This window comes from Melozone crissalis, unplaced genomic scaffold, assembly GCF_028551555.1.
Source record: "Melozone crissalis strain CALT ecotype California unplaced genomic scaffold, PUWL_Pcris_2 ptg000002l_1, whole genome shotgun sequence".
Taxonomy (NCBI): Eukaryota; Metazoa; Chordata; class Aves; order Passeriformes; family Passerellidae; genus Melozone; species Melozone crissalis.
Genome location: NW_026535780.1, coordinates 22,799,991 through 22,823,035, shown reverse-complemented (window position 1 = coordinate 22,823,035; position 23,045 = coordinate 22,799,991). Strand labels below are relative to the sequence as shown.

At 39.2% G+C, this 23,045-nt stretch overlaps 1 protein-coding gene across 1 annotated transcript; it reads left to right on the top strand.

The window, feature by feature from the left end:
- Positions 1 to 689: 689 nt before the first annotated feature.
- On the top strand, positions 690 to 21,824 carry RNF19A (ring finger protein 19A, RBR E3 ubiquitin protein ligase). Its single transcript, XM_054270968.1, has 9 exons — positions 690 to 1,427; positions 7,126 to 7,334; positions 9,245 to 9,389; positions 9,947 to 10,109; positions 14,453 to 14,567; positions 16,571 to 16,732; positions 17,372 to 17,585; positions 19,111 to 19,254; positions 19,624 to 21,824. Exons 1-9 carry the CDS (start codon positions 811 to 813, stop codon positions 20,297 to 20,299), a joined length of 2,445 nt encoding a protein of 814 aa, XP_054126943.1. The 5' UTR covers positions 690 to 810; the 3' UTR covers positions 20,300 to 21,824.
- The last annotated feature ends 1,221 nt before the right edge of the window (positions 21,825 to 23,045 follow it).

Sequence of the window (23,045 nt, the reverse complement as noted above, 5' to 3'; positions counted from 1 at the left end):
GCCGTGCCCTTCAGCTTCTATATAATCAAGCAGTGTTGGCTGTCACTCTGCAGCTCTGCTCCCTGAAATATTCAGATGCCTTATGCTATAAATATGCATACTTCTCTGAGAACCCTCAGATTTTGAGAATATCTTGAGTTGTTTAGCCACAGTGATTTAATTTCTGCTGTCAGTCTGAATGGTTCAAAAAACACTGAGGAATCTTTCTTTTAATTAACTATATTGTATTTGTACTTGACCTCATCACATGTGCAGAAAATGTAAGGTTGAGAAAACAGAAGAGTTTCCAATGCTGTAAGCCTATTGCTAAGCTTTATAGAAGAACTTGCATATTTACTTAATTGTCACCTTGGGTTTTGGTAATTTGTACACATGCATAGACGCATGCACACACCCTGCTTCCCTTGGGAGAGCAGGGGAGTGCAGATGCCTTTCTCTGCACTGATTAAGTGTAACAAAGATAGTCCTTGACCAGAAGGAAATTTCAGGCTTGTTAAGATAAGAAGGATGTAAAGGCTAGAAAAAGCTGACAGGAAGAGGTATTGGGTCAGATGGTGAGGAAAAGAAGGTAGCAATAGGAATAACAGGTCACTAGAGTGCTGTGACCTTTCAGAACCACTAGTGATTGTTGTGATTCTAATCCTGTTTTTTTTTTTTATCTCTCCTCCTAATACAGGGAATTCTTCTGAAGGATTTGCTGGAAGCAGATACGTGTGAATTTTCTGCATGAAGACTCTCAAACTGGATTACATAATAATATGGCTGTATCCTCTGCCTCCATTTGATCCTTAAAAATGATTAGGATTGTATATGAACTTTGACCCCTTTCTGATGAGTGACCTAGACATGAGTTTACATCGGCAAATGGGCTCTGATCGGGACCTCCAGTCTTCTGCTTCCTCTGTGAGCTTGCCATCAGTTAAAAAGGCACCAAAGAAAAGAAGAATTTCATTGGGCTCACTTTTTCGGAGAAAAAAAGACACGAAACGCAAGTCTAGGGATTTAAATGGAGGTGTTGATGGAATTGCAAGTATTGAAAGTATTCATTCAGAAATGTGCACAGACAAGAACTCTATTTTCTCCACGTGTACCTCTTCTGATAACGGAACAACCTCTAGCAGCAAACCAAGCGGAGACTTCATGGAGTGCCCCTTGTGCCTTTTGCGGCACTCCAAGGACAGGTTCCCGGAGATAATGACTTGTCACCATAGGTCTTGTGTGGATTGCTTGCGTCAGTACCTGCGCATTGAGATCTCGGAGAGCAGAGTTAATATTAGCTGCCCAGAATGCTCAGAACGCTTTAATCCTCATGATATTCGTTTGATATTAAATGATGACATCTTGATGGAAAAATATGAAGAGTTTATGCTTAGGCGATGGCTGGTTGCGGATCCTGACTGTAGGTGGTGCCCAGCTCCAGATTGTGGGTATGTATTTTTCCTATATGTGCAAAAAAGTCACAGTGTAAATACATAATTTTCATAGCATTATGGTTTTTGAAAAGTCACTCACTTTACTTAGGGTGTTGTTACCATTGTATGAATAGGTAGCAGGTAGAATTCTCTTTAATAAGAAAAAAGACAAGAAATCAAAACAAATTAAATTGAAAACAACAATAAGAACCTCTCCAAGCCACAACCACCTTCCCAAATAAAATGCTTTCTCTAGTAGGTTTTCCTTTTTTTTGGCACAGAGGGAGTTTTAGCAATGTCAAGCAACTTTTATTGGTAGATGCCTGCCTTTACAGCAAGCAGAAGAAATTTAGATGTTGCACTGCCAAGGAAATGATACAAAGCTCAAACTGAAGAGAATTGAAAAATTGGTGACTGTAATTTAACTTAATTTCTTAAAGCGCTGTGGGCAATTTGGCTTTTTAACTGTGAAAAATAATTTAAGCTTTCCTTTGAATTTGAAGGCCTCTCTTGCTTCAGATATCTTCCATCTTGTGGCTGATTGAGACAGCACTTGTTGCCTGTCAGCAGGATTCTGATGTAAGATAATCAGCTTGTTCCTGCTTATTATCTGGGGAACATAATGTTTTAACTTTGCTTTAATACTTTAAACAGTTCTGAAATCATGCTGAATTCTAAGTAGGCTGAATACTACTGAGCAGCAGCTCATCGTGCTTTTGTGCTGCTGGTGTCTCATAATGCCATTCTTCAGCAAGCTGCTTTTTAGAGATTGTTTGTGTTATCATACTGCTTAAGGATTTTAGGCATTACTGCAGTCCAGATGTGCAGTGCACACTAAAAACTCAGAGGCTGACAGTTCTGTTTCAACAGCTCACAGATGAGCAATAAGAATGAAGAAGAGGAAGAATGTTGCAAGAGAACAAGCAAGATAGGACTGACTGTTAGGTAGATTAAATACTCCAATATTAATAACCAGGTGCTTAACATTTAGGACTTATTTTAAATACAATTTTCCTTTCATACTTTGAAAGAAACAGAATTTGCTAGCGCAAGTCAAAAGCAGGGACTGAAAAGGTGATAGTTTCATATCTGGTCCAAAGTGGATGGCATTGCTGTGGCATAGTTGGAGGACAGAAGGAAAAATCACTTGAGATATGTTTTGGTTGCATGAGCTTGTAACAAAGTCATACGGACAAAGCCAGTACAGTTTACTCTTAATATTTTGATACTGAAAAATTAAACAACCACTGGAAGGTATTATTTGATATTCAGAAGCATGCTTTGCCCTGAGTTTTTGTGGTATAAACAGTTGTTATTCAAGCTGAGGAGAAGCATTTAAGACCTGTTAAAATATTTTCTATTATACCATGTTTGTGGTTCAGATACTTCTTTTAGTATTTATTTAGTAGACTAAGGCAGGTTTGTTTAACCTGTTTTGGTTTTTATGCATCCATTTTCTTATTTGTTTTTAAAAAAGCAAACTTCTAAGTATCTTTAAGTGGTCAGAGCTGTGATGATAATTGCTATGGATAATACCATCATAAAAATAAAAAGTGGTGTTCAGAGCAAAGTTAAAGTTCCACGCAGTCATGTGGGACCACAGCAATGCATTAGTGTGCAGCAAGTATTTAAATCATTGCTCCAGAACTGCTTGTTGCATGCTCCATACTCTGGGAGGGGAGTCCTGTGAAAAATACAGTATATTGCCAGGCAGATAAACTCTGCCAATGTCTGTGTGAAGGGAACAAACTTGTACTACATGGGCAACCTTATATTGTGCTTTTTTTACCATGATTTTTCCGTATACTTGGAGTGGCAGGGAAATGCTTCACAGTGGTAGATGAGTTCTGCTTTTAATTGCACAGATTGTGCCTTCTCACTGAATTCTCATTACTAAGTTCGAAGAGAAATAAAGTTGGCTGCTTGGGTACTTCTCAGGAGGATCACTGTTTTTGGTTGTCATCCTAAACAAACAAGGGCTCCTGCAACCATGTTTTGTCTTCTTCCCATCCTTCTCCTGATTGTTTTGAAACCTTCAGAACCTTTCGATCTGTTGGGCAGCAGGGACTGAGAATTCAGCAGAAGTTGATCTAAGTACTTTAGGGGAAAGGGCATACATACTGCTTGAACAACAGACAGACCATCAGTAGTGCCTCCAGCAAGAGTAGTATCTGTGTATGAGTCCTCCAGTTAAAATTTAAATTTGGCTTTCAGGCAGCCACCACAGCACTGTCTGACAAGTGTGTATGTGCCCAGCTGAGGGAAAGCACACAGAGGGAGGTAGGAAGGAGAAGTGGGGTGGGAGTGGTGTGGAAAGTAATAATGGGGATTTGATGTTGTGGTGGAGCTTCGCAGGAGAATGAAGGAACTGTACAGGTGTAAGGTTTAGGGAAGCAAACACTACTCAGACTTCCACAGAATAGCCTTTGCTAACAAGGGCTGTTCAGGGGTGATGCATGATATTCAGTGCAAACAAACTGCAGATCAGCAGACATTTACTTTAATAATTATGTGGTGCAACAGTAGTCACAGTTTCTAATTGCTTTGGCAGCTAATCCACTTGTACAATATGCAGTTAAAGCTGGGGTTTATTTCTTTTTCTGAACAGGTTTTGAAGTGCCATACTGGCAGAATGCATTAGGGTTATGACCTTTTAGCTTGGATCAAACATTTCATGAAGGAAATGGATGGCATGCATTTACTAAATGTGCAATTAATCCCAAAGTAGGAGGTGCAATAACTTCAGAGGGTAGCATAATTTCCTGAAGTTGACTTGAAGATTGGAAACAAGTACTGTAATAAATAGGAAATAGGTGTGAAATTGAGCATTTTAGTAGGAAAAAATTAATGTAGAAATAGGTAAAAAATGAATGGTGCACAACAGTGCTTCAGCTCTTCTCAGTGTTGATCAAATGTCCCATGTAGTATTGTTTCAGGGTTTGGGCATCACACTAAGTCAAAAATCTGGACCAGATAAAGAGCAAATAATTATAAAAAGTTTGATCCCTGAAATGAAAAAATTGAGGGAAACTAGATCAGTCTGTTAAAACATAGGAGTTTTTTGATATCATTGGTCTCCTGGGTTCTAAGGAAACAAGTTAATGGTTAAGAACTAAATAATTCTTTTTCCTCTCTGTTTCAAATCCATTTGAGTAAAAACAAGTCCTAGGGTCAGCAAAACATGAACCAAACAGATGTTGAAACAAAATTATCTACAGTACCAAATGTATTGCTCTTACTTCTATCCCAGTGGAGAACTTCTTATCCTTCCCATAGGAGAGTTGCAGATGAGTTTGGAGGAGAGGCTCTGCTGCAGCAGCTCTGCCCTGGATGGGCTGAGGGGTTTCCTGGGCTGCTTCACCCACAGCTTCTGTTGCAAGCTCAAATGCATCCTGATCATGTTGTTACCTGAAGCACTGTGAAAGTCTGGACCAGCTGTAACCTACCAGCAGTGGCTTGATGGGAGACACTGTCATAGCTGATCTTTCCCTGAGGAAGGAGCACTGGTACAAAACCTCATGAGCCTTCTCCTAGAACAATATCTTTATAGTCTGTTTTTCATACCAGTTCTCCAGTGTAATTTTAACAGGCATCACTGAATCAGTATTCCAGATGAGTTCTGTCTTTTCTTCTGTTTGAATTATTTAATGGTTTTGCTCTGAGATTGTATTGCTGACATCATTGGAAGAGAGCAGCAATGCCTAAATGTTCATGCCTTTATCAGGCAAAAAGCAGATCATGCAAACAAGTACAGATTCTTCTTCCATCTTTTCACTGTGCAGCCTGCAATTAATGGCTCACTGCCTCTGGTTTTTGTTTTACTGGGTATTACTTTGAGTTTGGTTGATTGTCCCTTCTCTCACCCTAAACAAGAACTTTAGGCCTTCACATCTCCTTTAAAAAGAATGCAAATGTTAAAATTAAACTTGTAACCCTGTACAGTAGGAACTGAGATTTTCTCTGGTCTAAAAAGTTACTTTCTAAAGGTTCGCCAAATTCATCAGTGCCAGTTAGGAAGTGCTTTCAGGAATGTGCCCATGCTTCATTAGTGATAGGAAGGTGGCAGGATATAAATTGGTACTTGATTCTGTGTCTTAGATTTGAGATTTTTTTGGTCTAAGATTAGCAAGCCTTGAATGTATCCCTGTATGTTGAAAGAAGTGTTTGGATCAGAGTCTCTTTGTGTACATGCAAAGCAATTATCTCTTCAGTTTGCAGAAAGTGGGGAAAATGAAGCTGATTAACTTGGCAGCAATATAGAAGAATCTAGCAATTATTGAAATAAATCTCTACTTGGAAAGAAGGAAATATTTGTAAACAGACAAGCATGTATCTCATTTGTAACTGCATCATCTGTAAGTGTTGAAAGTCCTATTTGTTTGCAGGATTTCCTAGGGAGGAACATCAAATATGCTGTTTTAAAACAATAATGGAAGAGACAGAATTTGCATTAACTTTGCAGAGTTTCAGATCTAGCTACTTAAATAAAAATAGCTAAATTTTAAGTTAGACTTGTAAGTGTGAATATTTTTAAAGTATCATTACTAATAAAGAATATTTTGAGTTAATGTATGCAACTGCTATAAAATGGACAGGGGGTAAAAATAAACAGTCTTTAAAAATAAAACTACCTAATTTGAACAGACAGAAACTTAAGTCTTGTTGCATTTATAAGTCTGTTGAAGTCTACTCAGGGACCCTGTTCATGTGAATAAAAGCATACATCTGTTTCAAATGTTCATACCAGTGGACTTAGTATTATATATTTAAAAGAAAGCTATTACATAAAATTATTGAAAAAAGCTACAATGGGTATGAATTATAAAACATATATACATATGTTTGTGTTTACTGTTAATGTGAACACATTGTGGTTTTACCCTGTGAACTTTGGAATGCAGGTCTAATGAAGGAACAGTTTTGTTACTTCAGCTCTCACTGTATAGAACTGTTCATGTAGTGTCTGGTTACAAAGTAGTGTGACACAGTTTTGTAAGTCTCAACATTCTCGGAGGTTTTTTGCTCTGTAGTATTGTCAAAGTGTCATTGAGGCCCAAACTCTTGCTAATTTTTACATTTGCATTTGAAATGTATTTTTAAATGCCTTAATTATTGAGAAACCAAAATCCTATTTATAAAATACTTGGTTCATTGTTTTGACATTTTAAAATACAGAGAGTTAACAAACATCTATTTAAAGTAGTAGTATTCATGATAAAAGGCAATTAGTAAAATCCTAAAATGTCTTGCAGTGTCAAACCAGTTGTTGTTACAGGTGTAAGTTACACTGCAATGGACAGGGTCGATCTAAGACATGCTCAGAGTGACTGGGACACTTCTGAAACTATAACTTTTCCTAATTGCTTAAACACCTTTTTTGGGTTTATTGTCCCACTCTTCTAAACTGTGGTGTTTCTTGGTGACTGTAAACCTTACAGTATTGCATTCAGCTTTAAATACAGCATATTTGAATACTGCATGGAGTAAAGGTGAGTGAGTGTTGCAGTGATTATAGTATTTCTGTACAATCTTAATCCAATGCAATGGCAATAGAGCTGTGGAAAGATGAGTTTAGGAACTGGTGCTGCCTGCCTCCTGAAGGAAGTAATCAGCTTCTGATGTGCACTGTCTTTGTACCTGTTCCAGCTGCCCAGTCAGCTTTGTTCTATACCTAGAGCTGGTTTCATGAGCAGAATTCTCTCTGCTGTTGAAGGTACGCAGTGATCGCGTTTGGATGTGCCAGCTGCCCCAAGCTGACGTGCGGGCGCGAGGGCTGCGGGACGGAGTTCTGCTACCACTGCAAGCAGATCTGGCATCCCAACCAGACCTGCGATGCTGCTCGCCAGGAGAGAGCCCAGAGCCTGCGCCTGAGAACCATTCGTTCCTCATCGATCAGTTACAGCCAGGAGTCTGGAGCAGCAGGTAGTTATGACTGGGGTGCTGTGGCTGTAAAACATCTCTTCTGGACATTTGCACAATTAGCCCTAGATAAGGAAAGAAGGGAATAGCGACGTGGTAGATAGATACTAGATGCTTTGTCTTTCAGAAACATAAAATAATAATTCTAAATTTGCATTAAAATTTTAAGTGTTATGCTTTGAAGTACTCTGTGACCAGAACATCTGACTTAAGTCTTAAAAGCTTGTCACCATTTAAAGTTCTTTGTAGTTGAAAAACGGGAAATCAAACTTGCTGCAAGGCAGCCTACTTTTGCACGTTGACATTTTTAGTTGTATCACTTAGTACACTTGCTTTCTCTGCTATAGGTGAAGTTCCCCAGCTGTTAAAATTAAAACTCGTAACCACTGATTTTCTGTTTTCAAAAAGACTATTACTCTGATGCCAGCTTTGATGTTTGATATATTTGTTAGTACTAATTTCTGGTTTTCCAGGAAATGCTCATCTGTCTTGTCTACCAGAAGGCAAACAACTCCATCTCTTAAAGCTGAGCTTGTTTGTAACTCCCCAAAAAAGACGATAAACTATTCAGAGTAGTGTTTAGCACATCAAAATTCCAGTTTGCTGTTGATAAGAATTGGCTTTGAATTACACCAAGCTCTGATTTATTTGGCAGCTTTTGTCTCTGCCTGAACAAGCAAGGCAGATATTTGGGATAAAGAGTCCCACTTCCACCTTGTAGTTAGAGCTGTTTTTCTCCCATCCAGCCCCTGACTCAAGAGTCTCTAATTTGTAGTTTGAACTGGCTTATTTTAATAATGTATCCCATCTTGCCCTAAAAATTAACATCCTGCTTTAGCTTTCAAATAAAACTGAAAATAAGCTAAATAAATTAGCACACCAGCTCCTTTCCTTACCCTTTCGGTTCCTCTCAGCCTGAAGAGCAGTGGCTCTGCCTTTCCTGTGCTGAAGAACTTGCTCTGTGTACTTTCTGCCCTGTAGGCCGTGTGTGTGGGAGTAGCTAATGAATCCTTTCAGCTGCTTACTCCTTGTGCACTGGGCTTGGTAGAGGTACTTTTTTCTGCTGGTTCTGCACTCCTTTAGGTATTCTTTTATCAAGTATGAGCTCTCCTTTCCCTTTGTCTTACTCAGTAGCACCGAGGCAGTAAACTTGGAATTCTGTGCTGGGAGCTGCAAGATATTTCTGCTGCTGTGAATAAACAGCTTGTCCTGAAGTGCAGGTGCTAAACAGGAGTGAAGATCACAACTGTGGGATGTGTGTGTGTTTCACTGTTGCTCAATGACCCCTTGTTTGACAGAGCTGATCACTTAACCCCATTTTTCCACATTTGACTTGGGAACATGGAGATTCTCCAGAGTTTTCTTCTGCTCCACTATATTTTTTGGGGGAGTTAGTAAGTATAAAGTAGGGCTGTGAAAAGGACTCAAGAGGAGGTTGGCAGTACCAAAGAAGTACATTAATGTGAATGGGGAGATGGATTTAAGATATGTTAACAGAGTGGAGACTGAATAATAAAGTACAAGATTCATAACAGCATGAAAGGTAAAAGAGGATTATATTTAAAGAGACCTTATTATCAGTCCTGTATTAGCATACATTTTTAATGTCAGACTCTAATATATATTTCATTAAGCTTAGAAAATCCTTCAACAGAGAGTATGCATTAACTATTCAATTACTTGAATGTGGTCTACTACACCTTGTTTTCATTAGTTTTGCTCAGTCCAAGGTTTGTAAAAACAGATTTGATATCAAGTCATGGCCAAATGAAGATTTGTAAAGCAACCTTATAAAAAACTTCTTCAGTTTTTCAGATAACAGTTCAATCAGTTTTCCCAAATGTATATCTGTATTGTGATTATATTTGATTGTCTAAAGAACTGATATGATTCTAATATTTGTCTTTAAACAGCTGATGACATAAAGCCATGCCCACGCTGTGCTGCTTATATAATAAAAATGAACGATGGAAGCTGCAATCACATGACTTGTGCCGTCTGCGGCTGTGAATTCTGTTGGCTGTGTATGAAAGAGATCTCAGATTTACATTATTTAAGGTACATTTAAGAAAAAAAATTCTGTGTGGTTGGTGATTTGTTTTCTAAAGTATTTAGAAGGAGATTCCCAAGTGCTGTAAGTCTGGCTTTCTTCTTCTTGGAGTCGAGAATCACAATTGAAGTATTCATATTAGAGAATTAAGTCAGTTTTCAATATATGTATTTAAATTAGTGTTTTATTATTTTTATTTTAAAGTATTTTGTAAATTTTATGCATGCAACGTGTTCTTAGTACAAATCAAGTATTTTGGATTAACGCACCCTCTTTTTACTGATGTCCTAATACATTTATATTGTCCTTGTATTAGGCAATACAGAAGTTCTGAGTATACAGGTTGCTGTGAGCCATAGATTGGTGTGTAGCAATATGCTTCTTGTAACATTGCAAAATATGTTGTTAAGGCAAAAAAAAAATCTGATTAAATAACTGATAATGCGTCACATCTGTAACTTGTACCTAGGGACAATAATTTTGTAACTAGAGAAATGTTCAGTAGTGTATAGCTACCTTGATTTACTTACTGCTTCTTTACAGCATTCTTATTTCTCTCTATTAGCCCATCAGGTTGCACATTTTGGGGAAAGAAACCATGGAGCCGTAAGAAGAAAATCCTGTGGCAACTAGGGACACTTGTTGGAGCTCCTGTAGGAATTGCCCTAATAGCTGGCATTGCTATTCCTGCTATGATTATTGGAATTCCTGTCTATGTGGGACGTAAGGTAAAAAGTGCTTCAGTCCCAACATGCTTCAGGTTTTACCTCCTGTTGTATGGCTTGGGTGATACTGTGTTAGTTGGGTATCTTAACTGGCCTCTAAAAGAAAAAGACAAAACAAAAACCCAGACAATCTCCAAAATATCAAAGCAGCCAACCCCTGCTTTGTTTAAGGATATTTGTGTCAGTTGTAGAGGAACGAAAAGCAGTGTTTTTAAGAATCGATGTTCTCTTAAAACTTGCAGAGCAAAACACTGAACAATTTCCAATTTCTACATCCTGCCATGAAAGTTCCAGCATGCTTTTTCAGAATTGCTCTAGTTTTAATTTGTGGCTTCCCTTCTGTCCCTTAAAATGAAATAATTTTTAGAGCACAAGGAAGACAAAAAGGATTTTTTTTTCTGAAAAGCAGCTAATTACCAGAATTTTAGTATAAAATTATACTAGTTCAGGTTTTTGTATACACATATTTAAGCATTTATACTCAGCAGCTTGTTAATTGCCTTGGGTGAGTCCACCAATGTGGAACAGTCTTCAGTGCTAGCTGGCTTGCCTTCATTTTATTTCTTCTAGGAAGGAGCCAAAAATGATCATGTTAAACAGAGGGCAGTTGATATATTTCCTCTTAAAAAATAGAATACCTTTTACTATAAAGTAATCAACAAATTCTTATATGTAATTTAACATATAGTAATAAGTTATCTAGATCTTTTGGAAGTAGGCTTTTTGAAATAATGGCTTGGAAGATTTGTTTTTCTGCTTTTATCAGCATGGATTCTCGCAGTGACTGGCACAGACTCATCATTCTGCATTTGTTGGTGAGGGAAGGGGGAGTGTGTCTGCTAGACAGAATGTTCAGGGGTACAGCTTTTCCACTGTATTTGTTTAATCTTTTTCTTTCTAACAAGTACCCTCCTTTCTGCTACAGTTGGGTTTTGACCTTTTTATTCTGTTACAGCTTAGTCCCATACAGTCACTGGAACCTTGTAAGTGAGGAGAGGAAGGAGGCAGCAGATACCTGTTCCAAATTGCACTATTAGCTTTTCTCATTATATTTTGGAATAGGACCCCATCACAGAGCACCTTTCATGTACTAAAGTCTCAGAGCAGTCTGTGAGGGCAGCCTGGTGAGAATTTCTGTGGTACCCCAGTGCCTACTGGTCATTTCTCTGTGACCCCTGTCAAATATTTGCACTTCGAAACATCTGACAGTGGAGATCCCACAGGCCCTTCAAGCTTGGTTTTCTTAGAAAAACTTTGTGTTTTTAACATAGATATAGGAAGAGAATTTACATTAAATTCCTACTGCTCTATTCTTCAGCTGATGCAGAGAATCCTTTTGTTTTGCGATATACTGTTACATATTTAATGATACTTCAGGTCCATTCTTAACAAACCTAGCACTTCCAGCTTTTCTTGACAAGCTGTCAAGAAAACACTGGTTTAGGTTTCTGATTCTCCTCTTCTGGATTTCCTTGTAGTTGTTCTTGCCACCTTTTTGTCCAGTTTGAATACAGCAGTGAAGCTGCAGCATTACTACTGCTGAGTTAAATGAAAAGCTGATTCTGTGCCAGTAACTACCACTTACCTCTTCTTCAACTACGTGCTATCTTCATTTTGTGTGCTCTAAAACACAAACCCTTTCCCACATACTGGTAATTCAGGCAATTGGCTTCTTCCTACAGGTAGTCTTGAACTCATTGCCATTCAGCTGCATCTGGTCATGTCAGGCCATTTTTTCAGCTTCTCACAACTGGAGTGAATTCTGGCGTTCTTGCAACTATGCCAGATTGTACTGGCCTGAATTTCAGCACACACGTTCTCCTTCCATCTTCCACATTAATGAAAATGTTCAATACTCTTGGATCCAAGGCACATCTCTCAGAAGTATGGAGTGAAGAGTCTCAATTTGGGTAGTTACAAAAAATTACTATTCACATATTTTCTGTAGTTTCACATGAAGTGTAGTAGATTTCTCTCATCTTTTTTTTTTCAGTCTGGACTATTATAACTGCTTGAGTGTCGTGCAAGAATGTAAGAATTTAATTAGTCAGTGTGTGACATCTGTTTCTCCCCATCCTCAAGGCTGACTTACCTTGTTACAGGAGAAAATTAAATTGGCATGATTTCTACTTGAAAACAAAAACCTTAGTGTGACCTTTTTGTTTCCTACCTTTGCTTTGATGTTTACAAGGTCCCAATTTTCAGGAAATGAAAGTTCATTCAGTGGTCTTTTACTTCCTCAACTTCTTGGTTTGTACCCTTTTTAAGATTATCATTGCCATTTAACCATTTCCAGTTTTCCTGGATTTTTTTTTTCAGACATCTACTAATAATAATTTTCAAAAATTACTATTAATGACTCTGAAATTTGGCCTGCTGAGATATTTCTCAGATCAACTCATGTAAGTACACTCCAATCTGCTGTATTTGTACAGATCTTATTTCTTTGTTACCAGTTGTCTGGCTCACAGTTGATCTTCAATGACAACTGAAGGGAAAAGAAAATAGGAACAGGTCTCCAGTTTCATCTGCTGGCTGTCTTTATTTTTGTTAAACAGCCAATTGATCCAATTTGGTCTTCCTCTTACTAGCACTGTACTCATAGAATAATTTCTTCTTGACTTTGATATCTCTTGCTTTTTGTGTCCTCTAGGTTAACCTTTCTAACACCTTCATGCTGTTCTTCTATACCCATTCATAGTAATTTGACCTACTTTCTATTTCCTTAATGCTGCTGCTGCTTTGGTAAAGGAAGCTTCATTGTTCTTTTTCAACATTCTGTGTGTCCTTTGCATTGGAAGAGTTTGTGCTTGTGCTTTGATAGAGTTTCCTTGACGAAGTGCTAGTGTTCTGGTTTTATAGATATAAGTCTTGAAACCTGATAGGTTTCTGTGTTTATTGAAATCTCTCTTCTGGCTTAGTGTTTTTGTTTGATTATACTTTATTATTTAGTCAATATCCAGAAGTTTCTTACTTCATTGTAGTTTCTACCAGTGTGACCTTCTATCTTGATGTTTTAAATCAATTTCTATTCCTTTTTTTTTTTTTTTTTGCTTTGTGTTTAAGGAATCCAATAACCTTTATGGATGTCTGTTTGTTGTATTATGCCTTTTGTTTCAGGAGTTAAAATTGTCTGTAACAGTAAAATTCAGCACCTTAGGTGATCCTGCTAATTGCTCAGAAACCTAATCTTTCTGGGTTTATACTTCTTACATACACTGTGAGTGTTCATGTTCAGTTTTTCCTTTTTAATCCATAGGCATGTTCAATATTCAAGTGCTCCCTCACTCTGCATTGTACCTCAGAGCAAGTAAATGCATTCTCATTGCACAAAGCACAGTGCCTTCTCTGCCCTTTCCTTGCCTGAACAAAGACTTTGTTTATTCCAAAATGAGAACAGCCCTACCAGATCTCTAATTGAAATGATATTTTAGAAAGCACAGCATTCAACAACATGCTATTTAGAAAGCATGACACTCATTTTTTGTCATTGTCTTCTTGTGTACTCATCTTTTGTGTTCTTCCTTAGATGGGGTGAGGATTAACTTGGCTTTGTGACAGCATTAAGATACCTGTTGTTCCTTTGTAATTATATCTTAGATGTAGTGCATACCTCTGAGAAACCATGTTCCCAGGGAGAGTAAATGAAACACACAAATGTGGGAAGCCTCTGTAGAACAGTGATCTTTAAAGGCCTCTCAGGTTCTTGTGGGGCTTGTGGCAGGTGAGTTTAAGGCAGTCACATTGCAGAGTTAGTGCAGGCTTGAATAATCAGTAAGAGGTTTGGGCAGCAGGTTCCTCAGTAAACAGAAGCACAACTAAGACTCAGACTTGCAGAAACATTTCTTGTCTCAACAGCTTGTCATGAGGGGGTGCTGGAGAGGTGGAGTTCCTGCTTTCCCCTCCCTCCAGGCTATGTTTGGTGAAGGCTCTCTTGTGGCTCTGTTATGTCAACCTGTTTCTATAGATCTAGTAATCTGTGAAAGTTTCAACTCCATGCTGTTCAGGGAAAAGACAGCTGGGAATAAGATGTGTCAATTTGATCATATGTGGCAATTCCTTTATCTTGAATTTTGTCTGCTTTTCCCGGCCATGTAAGCTGGAGTAATGATTAAACAAAACTCTTCAATTACTTAGCTCTTCAAAGGCTGAGAATAAATGCTTAATTGCTGGGTAGGAGGACTTGGAAGAGATTGCCTAAAATTAAGATATGTATAAATTTTATTTTCTTTGAGATAAGAAATAAATCGTTGAGTAGAAGTGATGATTGCACTTCTACCATCCTTGCAGCAATGTTTTATTGATGTTGATAATGCTCTAAACCCCCTTTCTTTTCTTCTTTCAAGATTCACAATCGATACGAAGGCAAAGACATTTCAAAGCACAAGCGAAACTTGGCTATAGCAGGTGGTGTAACCTTATCTGTAATTGTTTCTCCAGTTGTAGCTGCAGTAACTGTAGGTAAGCAAATTCTACTATTTTGTGTCTTGGTAGCACCTTGCAACCAGAGCTCTGTAAACACTCATGAATAACACAACTAAGTGCTGCAGTTTCCTTTTATAGGTGAAGGAACCAAGACAAGGAGGAGTCTGAGGTTATACATTTATTGGGGCAGAGTCAAGAATACAGTACTTGATTTTAATGTAGCATTTCCTGAAGAATTAAAACTAATTTTTATCTTGAAATTTCCACATTGTCGCTTCTGGCTTTTAAGACTGAAATATTTAAAGGTTTTTTAAATGACCAAGAAAAAAACTGTTGCCACAGAGTTTATTCATATTTTAATAACTTCATATCCAAATTTTCTCCTTGCAGAACAAAAATAGTCTCTTACGCTTAACATTGCAGTAGTTGACAAACCACTTATTTTGCTCTGGGAGTCAGTTCAAATTACATCACACTTTTTATTATGGTGATTGTCGAGTATAGCATTTAAAGAGGATCTTGCTGTTCCTTACAAAATAGTTGTTCCCAGGTAATTTCAAGACCACTGTAAATCCAGATTGTTTTTGAAAGGAGGGGACTTGCCTGGCACTGCCTTCTTCTTTATTGCAGCACAGGCATCTTCACAGCTGCTTAGTAAGCTGCTGTGGATAGCTAACTCACACTAAGACACACCATTTAGTTTTAAGCTGGATCAGCCCCCTGTACACACATTTTGTCTGCAGTGTTCCCCCTTGTGTCAGAAGCAATGCTCAGAGAGTAATCAGTAATGTCCAGAAGATGAGGCCACTTTTAGCTAGTGATGATTCAGTTTGGCCGTGAAGCTTTAAACTGCTTGTTATCAATGGTGGGCCACTGTACAAATGAGGATATGCCAGCCATGGAACTGCTGTCAGTCTACATTGCATTGTTCTCATGTGGCTGTGGTGTCACATCCCTGTTAAACAGGTGGTGGGACACAGAGTCTCATAGTTGTATTTTATAGGTCTGCCTTACTTCATTTCTCTCAAGCTGTTTCTTATTCCTGAACAGAGATGAAATGGCTTTTCAGGGAGAGCACTTGGGTTTTATTTTGTGGAGTTTTGCTCTTGCCCCATTGCCATTAACAAATGGCCTCCAGTCTCAGGCCATTGTGTGGTTTTCAAAAGAATGACCATAAGAATGTGAAATGCCTCCTTGAATGTGAACAATTTCTATTGAAGGAGACTTTGGAATCCTTAATTTAGATTGGACTTGAGTAGCCTTTCTATTAGGTCTGCTTCTCTCCTGACATTTTCAGAATGCGCCAACTTGACATTTTTCAATCTGCTGGTTTTTATATCTTCTGTATACTTCCATCAGCAAAGCCATGGGATGATTTAATTCATATGCCAAAGGACTAACTTCCATCTTCCATTCAAAGTGGTGGGGTGGATGTGTGTATATCTGTCTGTGCTTTAGTCTACATTTCCTTCAGCTGGTTCCCCTTAATTCCTGCCACCGTATTCCATTGAATTGTTTACTTTTAAAGGAAAACTTATATTGAAAAATCCTAGAGTAATAATAATGTTAAGTCTATTAAATTGATAGCAAAGCTGTGTCTCCCTTTCGTGGATGTAAATTGAAGCCCCTTATTAAAGTAGTGGAGGTGCTAATATTTTCAGTTGAGCAACATTTGAAATAGATGTCTGCTTTTTCTGCCTCTCAGGTGGAATATCAGAGTCCCCAGTGGAGCCTTTGTGAATCTTTAGAGGACTTTAATTTTGTTTGTAAATTATGTTATGGACATATGGAAAGTATTAATTTGTCAATCATTAGTTTCTCTTCCTACCAGTGCTGGCAGAGGACATTCTGCCTGCTGAAAGTACTTTCCTGTCATTTCACCTTTGTGATTTACCAGTATTTCTTAATTTTGCTCCCTCTTGATCTCTTTCAAGTGTAATATTAATCAAATATTAAGTTATCTTGGAAAATGAAGTTGCCTTTATGAAAGGCTCTAAAATAAAAGTCAGTTTAATGAAAAACTCTACTTCCCTCTGTAGGTATTGGTGTTCCTATTATGCTGGCTTATGTGTATGGAGTTGTTCCAATTTCCCTCTGCCGAAGTGGAGGCTGTGGTGTGTCAGCTGGCAATGGAAAAGGTGTCAGGATAGAATTTGATGATGAAAATGATATAAACGTTGGTGGAACAAATGCAGCTGTAGGTAAGAAAATGCAGTGTTGTGTTTTCTATAAATATGTGGGGTTTGTGACTTGTATTTTCTATCTTGGATACTAGAGCAGCTACTTACATTTGGGGCTGCTTCTGCTCATTGCTGAAATTGCACCACTCAGATGATAATTGCTTCTCTGTGTCATTTTGTGCTGGGCTGTAATTACAAAGTTATTGCCCATTTTAATCAAAGCCAAACTTAAGTCTTCTCCATAGGTAAGAGTTTTAACATACCATTAATGTTGCTCTTTCAGAATCCTGGTTTGTGGAAGCTGGTTAGATTTTTTATTTTTTGATAGGGCCAACTAAAGACTGGTCTGATGCTTCAATTTTTTCATTACATGGCACTATGCTGTGTGATGGGTCTCTCTGCATTCCTTTTATGCATGTCCTATCCGTGGTTAATTTTTTGCTGATGTCAGGCATAGCCATTATAACAGCACCAAGAAAGGTGTCTTTTAAAATTATTTCTGGTTTTCTGGGATTTTTTTTTTACAAAGTTCTCTTTTTGTGACCATGTGTTTTATAAATCCTTCTTCTCAGCATAATTTCAGAAGCAGCTTTCACGGTCACATTGCAGAAACAGCAAAGTGCTGCTTCCCTAGCTGAGGGGCCTTGTGTGTTTCTGCAGATGCGACGTCGGTGGCGGAGGCGCGGCACAACCCCAGCATCGGCGAGGGCAGCGTGGGCGGCCTGACGGGCAGCCTGAGCGCCAGCGGCAGCCACATGGACAGGATCGGCGCCATCCGCGACAACCTGAGCGAGACGGCCAGCACCATGGCCCTGGCTGGGGCCAGCATCACGGGCAGCCTCTCAGGGAGTGCCATGGTCAGCTGCTTTAACAGGTGAGGAGCCTGCTGCAGCCCTGCTCCACCTGCAGCCACAGCCAGTGCACCTCCTCCCTTCCCCAGCTTTTGTGTGCCATGGAGAGTGCCATGGTCAGCTGCTTTAACAGGTGAGGGGCCTGCTCCAGCCCTGCTCCACCTGCAGCCACAGCCATTGCACCTCCTTGGCTTCCCAGTTTTTGCTTTTCAGTATCAGTTCCTATTAAACAGAAGTGTCTCTGGGAGATAAACAGTTCATCCCTGACAAACTTACTGTTTTTCAAGAGATCCTGCCTGACCACAGTCCTCAAGATTTTGCTTTTGTTTAGGCTGAGTGGGGCCTGAGATCTTGTTCTCCTGCTTGCCCAGGAGAGCTGCCTGTAGGCAGGATCAGAGGGAGGCAGCTCATCTCTCATGCAGTTGTTTTCTCTGGTGCACCTCACCCAAAAGTCAGAACTGCTGACTTGTTTGGTCTGCAGACACCAAGCTGTGCCTCAGAACACCTGGGTGGAGTGTGGACTCCAGATGGACTTGAGGCAGGAGGGGAAGCAGATGAACACCTGGCCTTGCCAAGGTGCCAGCTTCTTGTCACATGCTCAGTGCCTTTTGTGAATTTGGACTTTCTGGGACTTGGCTCTCCCGCACCCTGAAGAAAAAGGGAGTGTGTAGAACAGATTGTTAGCCTGTGGGGTTCAGAATGGAATTTGCTCCTTAAATCAGCTGCCAAAACTGCTCATTTTGAGTAATTTGGCATTCCAAGCTATATAGAATAAAGAGTGGGATAGTATCAAGAACTCCCCTCTGCTGGGACATGTGTACCAGGCTGTGACTACTAAGTGAGATATACATACATACTCTCTTCTTTAAAGAGCTGAGAGTTAAAACAAAAAAACAAAACAGCAACAAACACAAAAAAAACCACAAAAAAAATCCCAAAAGAAAACCAAACCCCAATTTCAATGTCAGTATACAGATAAATAAGACATTTGGAAAAAAGCTTGTAATTTGATTTCTGGCATATCTGCTGAGCCCAGCTTTAGATTGCTCAGGTTTCTGTTATTCCTGTTGCAGTTGATAACAATACAATGTAAAGCAGAGTACAAAACACAGTTCTCTGCCTTTTATTTGATTAGCAGTAATTTGCAGCAGGGGATACATGGGTACTATCATGTCTTGAATTTATGTACCCTTCTGATTGTTTTCACCATTTTTAGAGTATAGTGTACTATCTGCAGAAGAGCTGTAGCTGAACCTGGAAGCTGTCCTTGTAAATCTCAGGAGGAAAAGAATCCAGAACTTTTGGTTAACACCTTTAGGAAATTACTCTGGTTTTGCTTTGGGGTGTTTTTGTTTGCTTGGTTTTAATAAGAAAATAGTAATTTTGACAGTGGGAATGGAGAACATGTGTCAGTAGGGTAAATAAGCCTATCTGTACTGGAGTGACTCAAAAACTCTAATAATTACTGACTTATTTACTCACTGCCATCTACAAAGTGTGCTTTAACTGTTGTGGTAGTATATGTAACTTTGTCTTTCTCTTTCAAAGACTGGAAGTGCAAGCAGATGTGCAGAAAGAACGATACAGTCTGAGTGGAGAATCTGGCACAGTTAGCTTGGGAACAGTTAGTGACAATGCCAGTACCAAAGCAATGGCAGGATCCATTCTGAACTCCTACATCCCTTTGGACAGGTAAGGGAAATGTGGTGAAAATAGAATATTTATAAGCCTTGCTTATTAAAGAATATTTTAAGCATGCCTCAGCTGTCCTGCATTCGAGATTACACTTTGAAACTGTAGATTTTGTTACAAATGGAATTGGGTGTGACTGCTTTCTGCATTTTGCCAGGGTTATTTCCAAAGAGGAATGCCATTGCTGTAGCTCAGTGAAGCATTTGGTGGTTCAGACTTTGTGTTTTCCTTTGGGCTGTTTATTTGCTTAAACATTTCCCCTTACAAGATACACAGTGAAAGTGAGAGAGGGATGTATGTAGGAAAGCAGCGAGAGTTTGTTCCACCCTCCGACGACCTCTTCCACTGACGGATTCTCCCCTGTTGCAGGGAAGGGAACAGCCTGGAAGTGCAGGTGGATATCGAGTCCAAGCCAGCCAAGTTCCGGCACCACAGCGGGAGCAGCAGCCTGGAGGACGGCGGCGCTGCCGGGCGCGGCTGCTCCGGCCCGCCCGAGGGCAAGGCCGGCGCCGCCAAGTGGTCCAAGGACAGCACGGCGGGGAAGAAGTGCAAAGGCAAGCTGAGAAAGAAGAGTAGCATGAAGATTAATGAGACGAGAGAGGACATGGATGCTCAGCTGTTGGAGCAGCAAAGCACAAACTCCAGTGAATTTGACTCTCCCTCTCTGAGCGATAGTATTCCGTCTGTAGCAGATTCGCACTCCAGCCATTTCTCTGAGTTCAGCTGCTCAGATATGGAAAGTATGAAAACTTCCTGTAGCCATGGCTCCAGCGACTATCACACTCGCTTTACCACAGTCAGTGTTCTCCCAGAGGTGGAAAACGATCGCTTGGAAAACTCTCCACAGCCGAGTGGAATCCCTGTGCCTGTTCCAGCTGCCCCAAGCACTGATGTTCCACAGCTCAGTTACATTGCTGAGGAAAGCATTCAGAACGGATCTTCGACAGATGTAGATTTAGGTGTTGGTGAACCGCTGAAAGAAACAAACAACAACCATTCACAACAGGCTGTGGAGTTAAGCACTGATATTCAGACTGAAATGTAAATCTGTAAGTGCTGCAAAAATCTATTTGCCACTAAAGAACCCTGTCAGAGCTGGTTGAATCACATGTGACTTCTGTCAGTTTCAGGTGACCAGCAGAAGCAAGGTTTTGATACAACTTCATTTTCTATATACTTGTCTGATAAGGCAAAATACTTCCTATGGATCTTCAACCTGTATGAAGAGACATGAAGGCTTTAACCAAGTGCATTACAGCAGTACAAATATGTCCATGTTTTGTATTTTTGCCACGACTTTGCTTGAAAGCGTATACTTGGTGTATTTAGATAAAAATTGGTGAATTCTTAATATGTTAAATGCTGAAATGAATAATATGTCCTGCACTGTTCACTTGGAAAATATGGGGTTTGGGATAAAGGGTGTTAGCTGAGCATTAGGGACTTAAAACCATTCTTGTGTGAACTCTTAAATTTAAGGGAAGCAAAGACCTGCAGAGACCTATACAAACATACTTCAACAGTGAATATTCAGAATGACAATTTTGTTTCATAACTGGACACACTGTATTTAGAATGCATGTCGAATGAACTGCATATCTTCAGATGGATGTAGCCTGTGTCAGAAGTGTTTGTATGTGTGTACACTTTGAGCAGGGTTATGGCTTTTACATAATTTCAAAACATAAGAAATTGGTACTTAATATATGGTGGAATGGAGACATCACCTGTGTAGAACAGTGGGGTTACCTATTTATTCATGCAATCAATCATGCAGCAGGTAAGGCTACTATATAGTGTATAAAAAGTGTAAAATAACAATCCAGTGATTTCTAAGCATTGTAGAAAAGCAGATGCAGTCACCTTTCCTTAGGGGGAAAATTGGTGCCCCGTCCATTCTTGGTGCCTTTGGAAAAGACTGGGTTTGAAGTGCCTGGTCGCCTGAGGATTTTACTGTAATGTTTTCCAGAATGTCCTCTTTGGCCACCTTGGATCACAAAAGAAAATCCTAGTGAATAAAATGACTGTCATAGATATAATAATGAGGTATTGGCCTACCAAAGACTCACTCAGGCTTTAGTGGACTTGACATCTTTTGCAAGACATGCCTGTCTTCAGTCCCAGAATCTTAAGTGCAGTGCAATGACTGCCCAAATGCAAAGATGGGTTCCAAATATGCTGGCTTTTTTCTTTTTTTTTGCAAATGGGAGATGTGCAGCTGAACACAAGCTGAAGTTGGCCAAAGCGCCCGCACTGTTAACATTTTTTGCTAAGTAATTCACTAAAATGAAAAAAGTTGTGACTCTCAGAATAACAGTTAACAATGTTCTGTCTTGTGTTTCATGTATTGCCATTATGGTGCTACTGGAGGTTTGATTGGATGAACAGAATGCCATGAGCTACAGTCCTCTTCCATGACTTATCCTCACCAGTTTCAGTAATAGCTTATAACACTAGTGCCAGTTACGTTACTTGGTAATGCTTGTTACAGTATTTGTATATTTGCAATTCAGTTTTGCTCAATAATATGCGTGTAAACTGCATATCTGAAATAAATGTCTAAATACTGACTTCTAGTGGCCAGTTGTTTAATGTGCCGATCAGCCCTATGAAAATGTGTGTGTTTCCAGGGAGCCTTTTTTCCTGACTGCTCTTATCTCTTGCTGCTTTTAAATATTTTTATTTGATTAGGTGTGCTTTGGAAGTTGAATGTTCTGATTTTTGGAAGTGTTAAGATCTAAAGTCAGTTGTGTTTTGTACAAGATTTCAGCCTTCCCTAAGATGAAAAGAAATCTGATCTGCCTCCCTGGCAGGCAGAACAGTAAATGGTTTTGGGAGAGGGATGCAGTTCTGGCAGGAGCTCTTTAAATAAAACTGCACAATCTTGGCACAAGTCAGATGGCTGACTGAACTCAAACTCTGTTTTCTCCATCTAAAGTGACGCTCTTCTCAGTTCACATGGCCTGCACAGAGTTCTTTCTGAAACACCACAGATTGGTCAGAGTTTCTGGGTAACACCTGGTGGTTTTGCTGAGCTGAACTGCCTGTTCCTTCGGCTCATTTTCTCACCTGCATCACGAGAGGCCAGGGAAGTGAGAAACTAAAACCAATGGAGGGATGCATTGCAGAAGCCCAGGCTGGATTGCCTGACCCCAAATCCACGTGCAAGTTATGCTTCTGTCAGATGGAAAAGCTATTTCAGCAAGTTTAAACCTACCTCTTAGTTTCTCAGGACCTCAGTTTTGCTGTGCAGGTAATTGGCAATATGGTTTACTCTTGTAAATAAATTTTATCAAATAATAGCATTATTTTCAGTCACTCTGAAATCATCTGATAATTTTTACATCACTTGAAGAGGTAATGTTAAAATGCAGGTAAGTTTTTTCTGGAGATAAGTTTTTAGCAGCAAACCATTTTGCTGATTAATTTTGTAATATTTTTTAATTCAGAGGTAATATTTCATACGTGAGGCAGTCTTAACAGCACCAGTAAATTTAATGCAGCACTGAATTTTGAGTCTATAAAAAAGTAAAATACACACTTCTATTAATATACTAATGTAGAAGAGGCTTCTCTTATTTACAGATCTACTGTAAAAATTCAATAACTTTTTTTACACTGAAATAAATTACAGGGATGTCCCACATGGGACATCAGCTGTAAACTTGATCTTTCCTGTAATTTATTTCAGTACACACACATAGTGGGTTTTATTCAGAAATTTTTTTCATGATTCCTGGCTGATTTGACTAATTCATGTCAGGCTGTGGATCTTGAGGAAACGTATTTTA